Consider the following 13,606-nt stretch of genomic DNA (forward strand, 5'->3'; position numbering starts at 1 on the left):
CATCTCCCAGGTAAGCTGCCTCCTGTTCTTCATATATACTTTCAGAGGACTCTCCTCCATTTATCTCGTGTTACCAGCTCAGTTTCAATATCAGCTAAATTGAAAATGGGAAGCATCAAGTGTCCCAATAACCAATACATCAATGAGACCTGAAACAACAGAAAGCAAGCAGCACAAACCAGCAGCTTTTCTATGCATTATGTATAGATGTGCCTATAAAAGTAAATCTCAATGGATATTCTATAAACCCAAGTTTACATAATAATGGCAAAAAGTTCTCACCTTATAATTGCATTAAACTAGAGGAATGATAAGGTGCATTTTGTACTGCTGAGTGTTCAGAAATCCCACAATGAAGCATACTTGTTAGTGATTTCAATGCCCTTCCTTTTTCAGAGTGGGAAAGATTACACATGCATTCTATGTGTTTTCCAGCACCAATCATGAGAATGGAGTCTTGAACGTACTATTTAACCTCTGTTTATTGTATATTGATCAGCTTTTTAACATCAAAAGCCTCACCCTGTTTTACAGGGCACATATACACAGTAGTTTTCACACACACAATTAAAAAACTCCAACATTCTAGGAATATTTGTTGCCGATATTCCAATGTCATGGATTTTGATATGCACACAATTCTTCTTCAAGGCTAAAAGTTTTCCCCTTCATTCCAGTTCACAAGCATTTTAGTTACCTAGGAGCCCGAGAAACACCTTTAGTCGGTTATTGAAACCACAGTGTCAAAATGATGCTAAACCCAAGTAGAATATTCTGCTTTATTAATACCCAAGAGCTATAAAATACTCTAGATTTGACATTCAGCAAAACCTTCACGAAGAAGTCCTTCAAGCTAAAGAAAGAAATTACTGCAGTCAGAAGCTATTTATGGTTGAAGTTTAACCTGTTGCATTCCCAAGAGTATCTACTATGTATTCCTCTATAATGAGCTATCTAAAGTGTGTCATCTTTAGGAGTTGAAAATCTACAAACTAAGTTTTGACTGAAAAATCCTGCTTCTATTTGATCAAAGAGACCAGCATATTCTTACGGATACTTAAATTTTAGGAGGTCAAGGCTGCATTTGAAAGAGTGTCCCAGCTGAATTTGAAAGAGTGTGTGTGTCTTGAGGCTGTCTCAAGCATCAGAGTCACAGGAGAGAAATAAAAAGCAGTCTCTAGAATACAAAAAGAAATTAAACTACACAAGAATAAAGTACAGTCTCCAATCTGTCCACACCATCTTCCAAAATAAGATCCTATATTTAGCTCAGGCCAGCATCCCCTCAACTGTACCATTACTGACCTTTATTGGTTTCTACTTCACATCCTTCCTGCTGTTTTACCTAGCCAGAATGCAATGAACTGGCATTAATATAAACATGCAGGGGTATAGCCAATGCTTTTGCTTAGACACAGGGTTCTTCCCATTTGCTGAAGATGCCAGAACCATAGCCGGCCCTTCCCCTTTGCCTTTTGCTAACCCTAAGGAAGTGGCACCTTTGATCATTCCCAGTATATGCCACCAAAACGCTCACTACTGCTGTAGCTCAGATTTACAGGAATTCCCAGTGGATGTACTTGACTAGGTAACTAAGCTTCACATATATTCACTGCAATAAAGAAACACTTAAAAACTTCAGGACAGCAGACATTATAGCACTGGAAAAAGTCATAAAAGGAATTAGAGCCATCTGACAACATAAAAAGTGCAAGACCAAAATCAGTGAAGGAAATCTGCAGAAAATACTGCATGCTAGATGGAAATTGAGAAGAAAAAAAATCAACTGCATAGCTTAGAAAATATATGTGAATAAATTCGGAACATGGATGCCTGTAGCTGAAGTTTTGAGTATCTGTTTACTTGAAGTCCTGTATAAACCTTAAATTGACAGCAAATTAAGTACATGCAACAGATTGGAAGGCAGACAAATGCTGAAGAAATGAGATGTTACTTTTGAGTCCATAAAAACAAAGTGTTGTCTATTATAGAAAGGAAAGAGTTACAAAAAGGGGGGACCACTTGCAGAACTTGCATCTCCCTTGGCTTGCTTTCATACCCAAGGTCACCTGCTGCAAGAATCAAACTGGAGTCAAAAGAAACCAATTCCCACACGCAGGGGAGCCGCTGCTCTGACAGTGCCACCAAGTTACTCCCATCAAAAGGAAATAGTTCAGGAAAGAACACTTCAATATTGGTGCTGGCTGGCTGCTAACTTGAAGAAGAGAAGATGACACTGGATCTCTGCAGCAGACCAATGCTCCTTTTCCTCCTGCACCTAAAACTTACGAGGATTTCTTTGTTTCTAACCTGTTAAAATTACTTTAATTAAAACTTTCTACTACACTCTTATGCAGATTCCTACTACAGGTGAAGACCAAGTCTGAAAGAATTTACATTGCAAGCAATACATTGCTTCTGCATTTTGAAGTAGATTACAACAAAAGGCAGAACTCAAATGAGGAGTTTGACCCCCCAATCAATAATGAGCTGCTGCTGAACGCCATGTACTTTGCCACAGATACTAACTTCATTTGAAAAGAGCACACACAAAATGAAAAGGAAGGAAGTCAGGTTTAGATATTATTTGTGAAGTGGATTATGTGATTTCATTTGAATTGACCTGATAAAGATGAAGAGTTAAAAGCGGTTACAGTTTTCTCCCAACAGATGAACAGTTAATTTGACTCAGGTTAACTGGCATGAATAAAGACGTAGAGAATAACAACTAAAAAAGCCCTCTGAAATAAATCAGTTGGTTCTAATGTTAAAGTCTGGTTTAAATTTTAACAGCATCTCTTCAGAAGAGGAGAGATCCAGCCCACAGATCCCAGCAGCTTGGAGAAAACAGCATCCAATAATGGGTTAAGTTTAAAGAACAAGATTTAAACAATCTCCTCGAGGATCTCCAATTATGCAGATATTATAATGTACAAATGACAGCTTCTAACATTGGGCCATTCTCCACCTAAAACATCAGCTTTATAGGAGCTTATAAATAAGCAACAAACAAACTCAGATACTGAGGAAAACATGCTTCCATTAAAGGAGATTGCCGAGTCCTAAATGGGCAGCAGTTCAAGAATGCTACACTAGTAGTCAGGCATGTACGATTTACAGTACTTTTACTTTTCTACTGCTGCCACTAAGTTTAGAACATGTCCTACAAAAAGGCCCTGCTGGGTTGAAAAAGCTCTGGAGATCTGTAGTATGCTTTTCTGGGTACTTTTCAATACAAGTCTTTGACTCCGTCTTCCATGATCCTTTGGTAGGGTCTAGTTTCCTGTATTCTGTCTCCCCATTATGCCTACATTGTTCCCCATGTGCTCCAGACAGGTTGTCAGCAGCACGCCTCCTTACAACTTCAGAGGTTCCTAACATCCTTTTTGTCTTGCAGTTTGAAGAAAAGCTGTTGCTTCTTTGTTATCATTTGGCTTATAATTTTAGCCTACGTGAACTGAGACTTAGGGAAGAAATAATCTTGTCATGTCATATGCAGGTCTGTCTATAAAGGGAACATCGTCTTCAAGCACATTCCACCCCATTGTTTTGCAAAAATCTTCTCATATAAATAAACACATGAAGTAGAAAAGCAGTGAATGGTTTTACATATTACGCTTGTAAAAAGCAACAAGGCACGCAGTCAATTTGCATTCCTCCTGAATCCTCAACACTAGCTCTGGAGGCTTATGTTACTTAAAAATCCAAATGATAATATGCATCACAGTGATGAAAGAGCAATTTCAACCTCATGTCTATAACCTAAGTGATGTAAAACAGAGTAAGTCATAAAATGGGGTTATGTTCCTCTTCCTGCAGCAGAGAAGTAAGAAAGGTAAGCAGAAGGACAGAGCTAAGCAAGTATTTTCCATTTATCTAAGGACTGGCACAAAGTTCCTTGCCCACATTACACAAATAAGCCAGTTGTTAGTAGAGAGCTTTGGAACATCCAGAATCACCAAGAACACTCTCAATGTTTGTTCTAAAACTAACCCTTCACCTCTACAGCATAAAATATAAAGTCACAGATTCTAATGGCATAGGCGAGTTATGAAGAGAACACACACAGTTTGTCAATGTGCACAAGGAGAAAGAATGGGTAACTTTGAAAAAGGATTCATCACCACAGAACTCTGAAAACATTTAAGCACTTCTTTACCTCAGATTTGTTATTTCTGCACCCTGTTTTCAGCTTCTAGCCCCAGTTTGGCTGGACCTCCGAAGCACAGCACCAGTCTTGTACACAGTAGTTCAAAGTCCTCTAAGTGATGCTTGAACTGATGCTCGTGTGAACATTCAGAGGTATTCATTATTGCAGACATTCAACTGGTCATTGATGTTTTTTTTTCCTAACAAGTGTTCAAATGGCTCACAGTTACCAAACTGTTCAATAACTGAAGGTGTATTCATACCAAAGTAATACCTCACACTCTTCATTACCTTTATGGGCAGTAGTATTTGCACACTAAGTTGTCTTCACTCCAAAACTCGATCCCATCTGTTTCAAAGCCTTTTCAAATGAAAGACTTCAGATTTTTTCAGAACTCCTCCTTGCCTGGAGTGTGTAAAAGGTTCAGCAGCAGCCTCAGAAAGCTAGCAAATAAAGCTGTGATACATCCCTACGTTCCCCCAGCATGAGGCTACAAAGCCTCAACACTGCTCTCAGCCTTCGACACCAAGCTAAACGAAGTTACATCTTCCATCCATGCATGACATCTAAACCAATCCTATTTTCTATGCCTTTCCAGCTCAACAGATTTTTAGTGTCATGTGCATATTGTGAGACCTTTGCTTGAAGAAAAGAATTGCCATAGATAGTTCACAGTTTGTTCATTATCTGTATGTTCATCTGCGGCAAAACTGGACTCTTTTCATAGCCCCTAGCTCAAAGCCACATAGATGACAGTAAATCTCAGCCTGTAATCGGATAAACATTTTACTGCATAAATGCACTGCAGGGGAAAAAAAAGCACCTAAAGAACCAGCAGTCCTGTTCTCCCCTAACAGCTTGTTCCTGCCCTAGACCATTCGCTGATATAGGCCAGCACACACCTTTATACGGCCACACAGTGAACTGGATGTGAGCCTGATCTGGCTGAAAGCTAATTTATGGTGGGGGAAAACAGCAGCAAAACAAAACTAACAACGAAATCTGTTCACCATAGAGCTGGCTGCGCAAATGTAAAGCAACACAACACGGCACATGCTTGTTTTCAACAGCAGTACCAGCTGACAAAGTCAGACACTTCCTTTGAACAACAGCCCCAACTCAGTAGGGCAAAGCTTCCAGTTCCAGAACACAGTGTGGTCAATGAGCCAACGAGAACTCATCTGTCCTAACACGTCTGTCACAGACCTGCCTTGCGTCTTACTGATCTGCACCAAACCCCCAGACTGAATGTACCTTTCGACAGTTTTCAAACACACGGATGTTACAGTTCCTAAGGTCATAAGCAAGCTATAGCATCAGTGACATACTAAACCATATCATTATTTCCTGTTGAATTAGTTTGGGACTTCAAACAGAAAAAATACTACGCTTTTTGGGTGCCTTTTTTTAACCAACAACTCTCAATTTCTCCTCAAAAGTTACATGAAGTTTTTATAGGAAAAAATACAAAATTATATAGATAGAAAACCAATCTCCGAACAGCTGGGCACAATTACTTCCAAGCACTATTTCTAAATCCCTTCAATAACAATTACACTATTAGCTCTTGGTCCTTTTCTGTAACCTTTCAATAGTCTAACAAAGGTGAGTACACAGCGGGCTGTTACATGTGCACTAATAAAATTCATGGACATGTATTTGATTTTTGATTTTGTAAAAAAATCGTACGTGACAGTGAGCTTTCAGTGCTTTGGGTATTGACTTTCACAAGCTAACAAGAGGTATATCACCTACTCCATTCCAAGACTTGAGCAATATCTTCTGCGTTTAAGGCCCAGCACTAATTCACAGCTACTACTGTTGCAGTAGTCCACATGATTCCTCTCTGCCCTGCTCTGCTTGCAAGCGCTTCTACCACACTAACAGAGGCTTGCATTATTCCTGTGATTTATCTCAGGACTTTGACACAACCTATTAGCACCTTGGTACTGCAGACTTAATTATGCCTTCTCCTGGCTATAGATCTGCTGCCTATTGTATTCCGTGACACTAATAACAATTGTGGAGGGTTAGTGGAAAGCTGTCCCCCTGGCTCTTCTCAGAAGTACTAGCACCAGTTCTGCCACTTTCATTTCCACATTACCATGTTCTTTACATCTCTGAGCCCTGCTACCATGTTGCAAGATAGCAAACGTTGGGAAAAGCTCCACAGAAAACCAGTTTGCTTCAGCTCTTCACTACCACACACAACACTATATGAAACAGATATTATGGGGTTTTGATTCAAGCTCTCTGATCTGTACTTATTTAAAGAACAAGTCAGAAATTCTCTGCCATTTAAAACACATTAGATCTCCAGAAAAAAAAATAAGGCTTACAGAAATCCACTGGAATTGAAGGCAGCAAAAGCTAACTCATTTAGTCTGGTCCACACTGAGGTTTTTACCAACATAACCCAGTTTTCCTGATCTGCATAACGGGCCAGAGCAAATCCTCCCTGGGTCCTGCCACATGTCAACCTTCCTTTATAGCACAAAAAAGGAACAGGAAAAATCCACATACATTAACCTTTGAGAGCCCAGCTCTTCCCAGTTAATCATTTCTTACTTGGTACCTAACAGCTATCTATATACCTATAATAACACAGGCCTTCAGTATAGATGCAGTTGTTCTAACAAAATACACTTGTGCAATATTCCTGTTTCTTCCCTGGCTGCCCAGTAGAAGTGACAAACTACACTGATGAGAGCACAGTTTTACCATCACTGTGCATCTAGTGCTCTGTACATCACATTCCAGCAAACAGGACCTGCAATCAAAGTGAGCATAATGCCAATACACAGTATAGCAAACTGCACTTATACACAGTATAGGAAACTGCACTTATACCAAATATCAAGCAAACTAGCAGGTGTGATGAACCCTTAAACAACAGTCAGATCACCACTACCCACAGTTGGTGGCCTCACAACTGAGCCATAGCAACCGACCACATGAATTCTCTCAACTCACCCTATTAGTGAAGTTAAACGCATTAGCCTGAATAGCTCCATTTCAGCCTCTTCTATTACCCAGAGTACAACAGCAGAATTCCCAGCAGAGCTGGTCCATTTAGCTCAACATAAGCCTGCAACTGCACACTACTATCCTGTTCATATCAGTTCATCACAGAACTCAACCATATCCTCCTTTCTGGCTGCCAGAAGTTGCACTGGCAAAGCTGATGGATGCCACAAAAACTGCGTTAGTTTGACACACTGTCACTGAATTCCTGGATTTCAGAAAGCACCCCACAAAGCACCATGAGAAAACCCACGGAGCAGAACTTTGCTCTGCAGGATGCATGCCCAAACTGTCATGCAAGTAGTTCAATGCACTGGTGAGCTGTCAAACGGTAAGTAACCAGCAACAGTAAAATGGCAGTAACAGAAATGGTGCAGACTTGCCACTGGGACATAATTATCCTGTTGCAGTTCAAATAACCACACTGATCAGACCTAATGCTACTGTAAGGACAGGCTCAAAGCATTCTATAAACCAACAGCACTACCAGTTTGTTTCAATGCAGTACTCCTGAACTGTATCTCTAAGGAACACAAGTTATGGATTGGATGCTACAATTCTACAACATAAATCTCACTTCACCACCCCCAACACCAGCAAAGAAGCTATTTTGCTTGTGCCAGGAACTGCAGACTAAGCATTAATAATTAAAGTATCGAAGTATTATACAAATGCCTTGCTACAGAGCAGAACCTCATGAGAGATGCTTCAGTTCAGTCTGTTCCTGAGCCCATTCACTTAACAGGATCCACATAGGGGAAACAAACCCAACTAAACAGCCTACCATAAACCAATTTGTACCAGTTTCCTACAAAAAGCTAAACCAGAAAGCAGCACGACCCCCTTGTGCTGCATCTAACACACCATAAGGCTTTGTTACTCTAAATCCAAGTAGAGGCCACATAATGTCTGGAGCTCAGCAAAGCCCTGAGACATTGACAAAGAAAGTCTTAATCCCATCATTAAGCCCTTAAACCACCATTTCCCAATGTAAAGGACATGTTTATCTAGTTACTCTACCACAGATTTTAGGTTACATTGTAATGAATGAGCATCCACAATGTATAAAACTGTTCCAGCAGGACTACTACACATGCTGTAACTAAATACACTTTTCTACTTGCCATCACTAATAATTTATCTCAAGTTAAAATAACAGATCTGGGTCTTAGAAAGGCATCTGCTCTGATGAAGTCCAATGTATCCAAGTCTATACTGTATCTAAGTTCCTATGTTAACAGGCAGACTGACAGAATTAAGAAGATGGAAAAAACCCAAACTGAACTAAAACCAAAACCCCCACCCCATGCACCTACCTACAGGTATTTTAAGGACTGTTGATGTTCCACTGAGAACAGGATGTATATTTTACTAACACAAGTTCTGAACAGAGCCCTGTTTAAAGAGGAATATATATCCACAGAAGGAAGAAAAACCTGAAGTGCTGCCCTAAATCCACCAGTTCTGGAAGCATTTGTAGGGACCTGACAAGTCCTAAACACATCACAAGCAGTAGACCAGCTCAGGATACATTCACTTGAATGGGACATTTCATTGTTTTGAAGAAACAAGAAGAACTCCAAATGATTTGAGGCTAATCTGTCCTAGCTGTACAAGTATTGGACGGCAGTCTTACTTTGGAATGTTCAGCCTAATTACAGTGTCTGTTCAAAACAGATTAATTAGGTTACTTGAACCTTTTTAAGGTGTCCTTAGGCACTTGGTGACAGCTAATAATAAATATCCAGTACTTTTTATCTCTAAAAAAGCAAGTGCCATTACCTCTACTCTAAAGAGGAAAGGGAGACATGAGTAAGCAAAGTCATCTGCCTAATGTCACCTACTGAGAGCAGAGCTGCCAGGAATGAAATGCAGGTCTTCAGAGTCCCACCTAGTAGTTTAACCCAGGCACAAGTGCCTAATTTTATATGCAAAACCTAGTTGTGTAGCCTAAAACTCAACTGTCCTGATTTATACCATGCAGACTAACAAAATACTGAGTATTTCTCAATCAGACTCATTTAATGAAACGGAAAAAACACAAACTAAGAACTGTACCGGATGTGCCACTGTGTAAGCATCGTTTACATGCGTGTCAGTTGTGGCACTGTTTCATCCCTACTTTTAAAGGAAATAAACTCACCAATGGCCTTTAAACACGATCCTGTCTTGAAATTCATACTTCAGGCTCCCTGAATACAGCATCTTAGCAAATTACATGAATAGGCATGCATCATGCAACATAATACCTGCATTAAAACAGAACAGCCACTAAAATAATCCCTTTATTCCGACTAATACAGAAATAAAGACATTTTTGCCAATGTTTTGTAATTTTAGAAATGTGGATTATGGCCGAGTTTGAAAAACTCATTCCAGGTAGACCTTTAACACTTCCATTTGAAGCAAATGAGGGTCTGTTACCTGCTTATTTACTTTAGGGCACAGCCCAAGTTCTCTATCTTGACCAAACAATTTCATTTGAACAAATAGAACGAAGTAGTATGTTGGGGTTTGCTGCCATTAAACAGGTATCGGTTTTAAAGCACAGTTTTGAGTGAACCTAAAGTTTTCTTAAATCCCGTAACATTAACACGAGAAGTCTGAAGTTTAAAACATCGCCATTACTGCCTAGAGAAGAAGTGGTAGAGAACACCCAGAAGTTCAAAAGTACAATCACTTTGCATACACAATAGCTGCATTTAAATGCTCTAAGTAATAACTCTGTTACCCCAGCCATAGCAGCTTACTATGCTGACATCTGTGATCCCCACCAAGAAAGCACATGTCTTTAGAAATACACACTAGCTCATAAAACATTTATTTTTAAATAATGATTAAAAAAAAGGCCTTTATAATCTAAAACTTGAAATATTTTAGTCCATGGATGCCTTATTTAACAGCCTTTAGCATCTCAAGTTAAAGCTTAATTTCACGAGGAAACAGAATCACCCCTTCCACCAGGAAGCAAAGAGTTAAAAGCTGTGCAGCTAACCTAAAGCAAGCAGTGGTTTACCTGCTAGACCAAGTTCTAAAGGGATGCAAGCTCAGAGAAGGATAACAGAGTTTTGGAAGGGAAGGCATCATCAGCAATACTGGTTCTTACCCAAGCTCCTTTCCCCTCCAACAAAAGGACCTGTACTAGAGATAAAAGGAGGTGAAAAGGTAAAGTAATCTTTCAATCTTTGTTAACCAGGTAAGTTTCTGGTGAAGCTATTAAATAGAACAAATTAACAAGAGGATTTGCTTACTGCCAGGTTTATTTCATACTGTGCATTTGCTAACTACTAAAGAGTAAGTGTTGTGGTTTTCACTTTGAGCGAACACACATGAGAACTTGCTTAGAAGCAAGATATACTTTCCACGTCCTATTAACTGCCTGTGAAATGGTTCAAGATACAGAAGAACGGATGAAACGTTCTGGAGAAAAGCAGAACAGAAATGCTCAGTGGGTATTTGCTAGCAGAGGGTTTTAAAGAACTTCTCTGTCACTTCTTTAGACATACAGAACTCCGCCTGTGAGAAGTGGTATCTAAGGCCTGTTTAAGGCCTGTTTAATTAAATGCAGTACCCTTTGGACAAGTACTAACACCACATCACATCTACTGGTTTCTTCTTAGCAGCTGGTTATTTCACTCTTTTACACTGTGTTGTAGTTGTTAAAGTCTGCTAACCCTTGTATCAGGAGAGTTCAATGTATATGTGACAAATGACCTTTTACTTACTTCCTCCAAAGCTGTTACCTACTTAACAGCACACTGGAGTACACAGCGCTATCATAACCAAGTGCAAGGAGAACATATCAATGAACAATGTGTTGTATTGATCACCGACTGATACTCACTTTAGATTCCACGTCAGGATCAAGCTTGGGATAAACGCTGGGTTTAGCCTGTTTTCAGCAGGCTTTCCTGAGAACAAACCAACCACCCAAACCACACATCCTTCATGATATAGGACGTGACACTTGCACCCTTTGCTGTAGCCATGCGTTCTACAACTTCCTCATCTTCCTGTGCAAGACTGCACTCTGCGAGTAAAAGCCCATTTCACATATAAGCGCTTTTTAGGTTAGAGTTCTTCAGATTGAGGAAGTTTCCTCCTGAAGAAACACGAGTGAAATGGCGTATCTCACGCTTCACTGTAGTCCCCTTTACTTGGGAACATGCCACTGAACTAGCTTTTATGCACAGGTATACAGAGAATAATTTGCTTTGAAGAATTCACAAGAGAAATAATACTGATGCCTTCGCACTCCACTGCTGATATGTGCCACTGCAAGCAAAAGACCAGCTTCACAGTGGCTCTTCCTGATGGAGAAGTTTCTCTTAAATACACCCAAAAGTTAGCAATTCACAAAGCTTAAACCCCAGTGCAATTTCCACCTTAACTTTGCCACCTTTCTGTCTTGCACAAAGAACTCTATGTAGCGATACAGGAAATAATATAAACCAAACAACCCTCTCCACTCCCAACAACAAAACAGCACACCCCCCCCCAAGCAAAAAAACCCTATTTGTTTCTGTTCAAATAAAACCCCCATTCATTTGTTTAAATTGATCCAAACCCCACTCTTTGTACATCTACAGAAATTCTGCTTGTATTTAGCTCACCTGTGACGCTACCACAGTCACTTATTCACACAGCTCACCACTTCAAACAGGTTCACCAGCTTATATATCATCGTATCAAGTCTGTATTAACATAGCGATTTTTCCTAGACACTTATGAGCCACTGATTAAAGTTCAGCATTTTAGAGGGATTCTTAGCCTTCAGCCATTTCGTATGCTACAACAGTAAGCAGACTGCTACACCTCTGTGGTGCCTTCTTCTCCTTTGTCACTCAAGTGAGCACATTGCTAATGTTTAACATAACAGAAGAATTTAGGAAATTAATTTTCTGCCTTTTAATGCATGCCTTTCTAATTCCTATCCGAGCATTAAACTCGAAGCTTTCCATTTATGGACTCCTTACTTTGGCTAATTGTCCAACTAATAAATTCAGGGACGCATTCTTTGCCTGGTTAACCATAACAACTCGCATAGATTTAGCAGGGTATATTTATAAAGAGAAGGGAAAAAGGCACGCTTTCTTCTGGACAAGGAAGCGGAAGAGCCAGCAGGTTGAGCTGACCTTTACAGATAAGAGCACAAAAGCGAAGCTCCCGAATTGCATCTAACCCTGCAGTTGATAAGCAGAAAAGCAACAGTTCCACAGGCAACCCGAACTACTCAAACTACACCGATGGAAACAACCGACCTTTGAGTTTTCAACACCTTTTACAGCGCTGGGGTCTGTTTGGGGTGGGTTTTGAGGTGACAAAAACACTTGCCAGGTACAAACAACGCTGCCCGCACCATTTTCTCCCCTGCACGGGCTCCCGGTTCAAGGCCTACATAAAGGAAGCTGCTCCCGGTCCTGCGCGGTGTACTGTACCCGGGGGAAGCTCCCTGCCTGACCCCACCGAGCGCCATGCCCGGGGCGGCGGGGAGAACCCCCGGCCACCGCAGCGGCCTCGCCGCGCCGGGGGAGCGGGCAGCCGCGGGGGGCGCGGCCCGGGGCAGGCCCCGCCGGAGGGACGCGGCGGCTCGGCGGAGGAAGGAGGGAGCCGACGGCAGACAAAAGCGGGTCGCGGCCGGCAGCGGGGTGGGGCCGTGACCGGGCGGCGGCGCCTCTGCTCCCAAGGGGAGAGCAGCGGGAAGAGGCCCGGGGTGGGCACAGGCTTTGGCCGCCGCCTCCTCCCCGGCCCTGCCGCGGGGCTGGGGTGGGCGCCGAGCGGCGGGCAGGGGGCGGCGGGGCGCGGCGGCGGCTCCATCCTTCCCCGCGAGGAACGGGCGGTGCCCGGAGGAACGAGAACGCCGCCGCCGCTTACCTGTAGCTCGGTGAACAGGATCTCCCTCTCGGCCGCGTTAGACGCCATTACGCTGGGGTTTGAAGTCCGCACCTGGACACTGCCGCTGCCGCCGCCGCCGGCGGGGAGGGGAGCGAGGGAGGCGGGCCCGGGGCCGGGACTAAGGGCGCATGAGGGGCAGGGGGAGCGCTCCGTGCTCGGGCAGGCAGGGGGCAGCTCCCCCTGCTCTCATGGGGGTCGCTCCGGGCGCGGTGCGGAGCGGTGCCCGCCGGGCCGCGGTGCGCTCCCCCGCCCAGGCGCGGCGCTCGGCTACCCGGCAGCGCTTGGCGGCAGCAGCGGCTGCTACTCCTCCTCAGGCCGCCGCGGATGTCGCACCATTTGGCTGTCACCCTGTCGCAAAAAAAGCGTCGCTGCTTTGCGGCTCCCGGAGCACGTGACGCGGGGCGTATGTGTGTGTGTGTGTGGGGCGGCGGCTCGCGCTCCCCCGCGGGCATCAGCGGCGCGAGGCGCCTGAGGGCGGGAAAGCGACGAGGGCGCGAGCGCCTCAGCGCCCTCAGAGCCCCCTCGGTTCCCTCAGCG

The 13,606-nt window shown here is 42.8% G+C and overlaps 1 protein-coding gene across 3 annotated transcripts in view; it reads right to left on the reverse strand.

The window, feature by feature from the left end:
• Positions 1-13,386, reverse strand: part of PKN2 (protein kinase N2) — a 49,782-nt gene extending 36,396 nt beyond the window's left edge. For all 3 annotated transcript variants that reach the window (XM_080623563.1, XM_080623564.1, XM_080623562.1), the window contains exon 1: positions 13,049-13,386. In XM_080623563.1, the coding sequence (XP_080479689.1) occupies positions 13,049-13,096 (48 nt within the window). In that variant the 5' untranslated portion in view covers positions 13,097-13,386. The remainder of the gene's footprint in view (positions 1-13,048) is intronic.
• Positions 13,387-13,606: the final 220 nt, after the last annotated feature.

This window comes from Psittacula echo (assembly GCF_963264785.1).
Source record: "Psittacula echo genome assembly, chromosome: 7".
NCBI lineage: Eukaryota > Metazoa > Chordata > Aves > Psittaciformes > Psittacidae > Psittacula > Psittacula echo.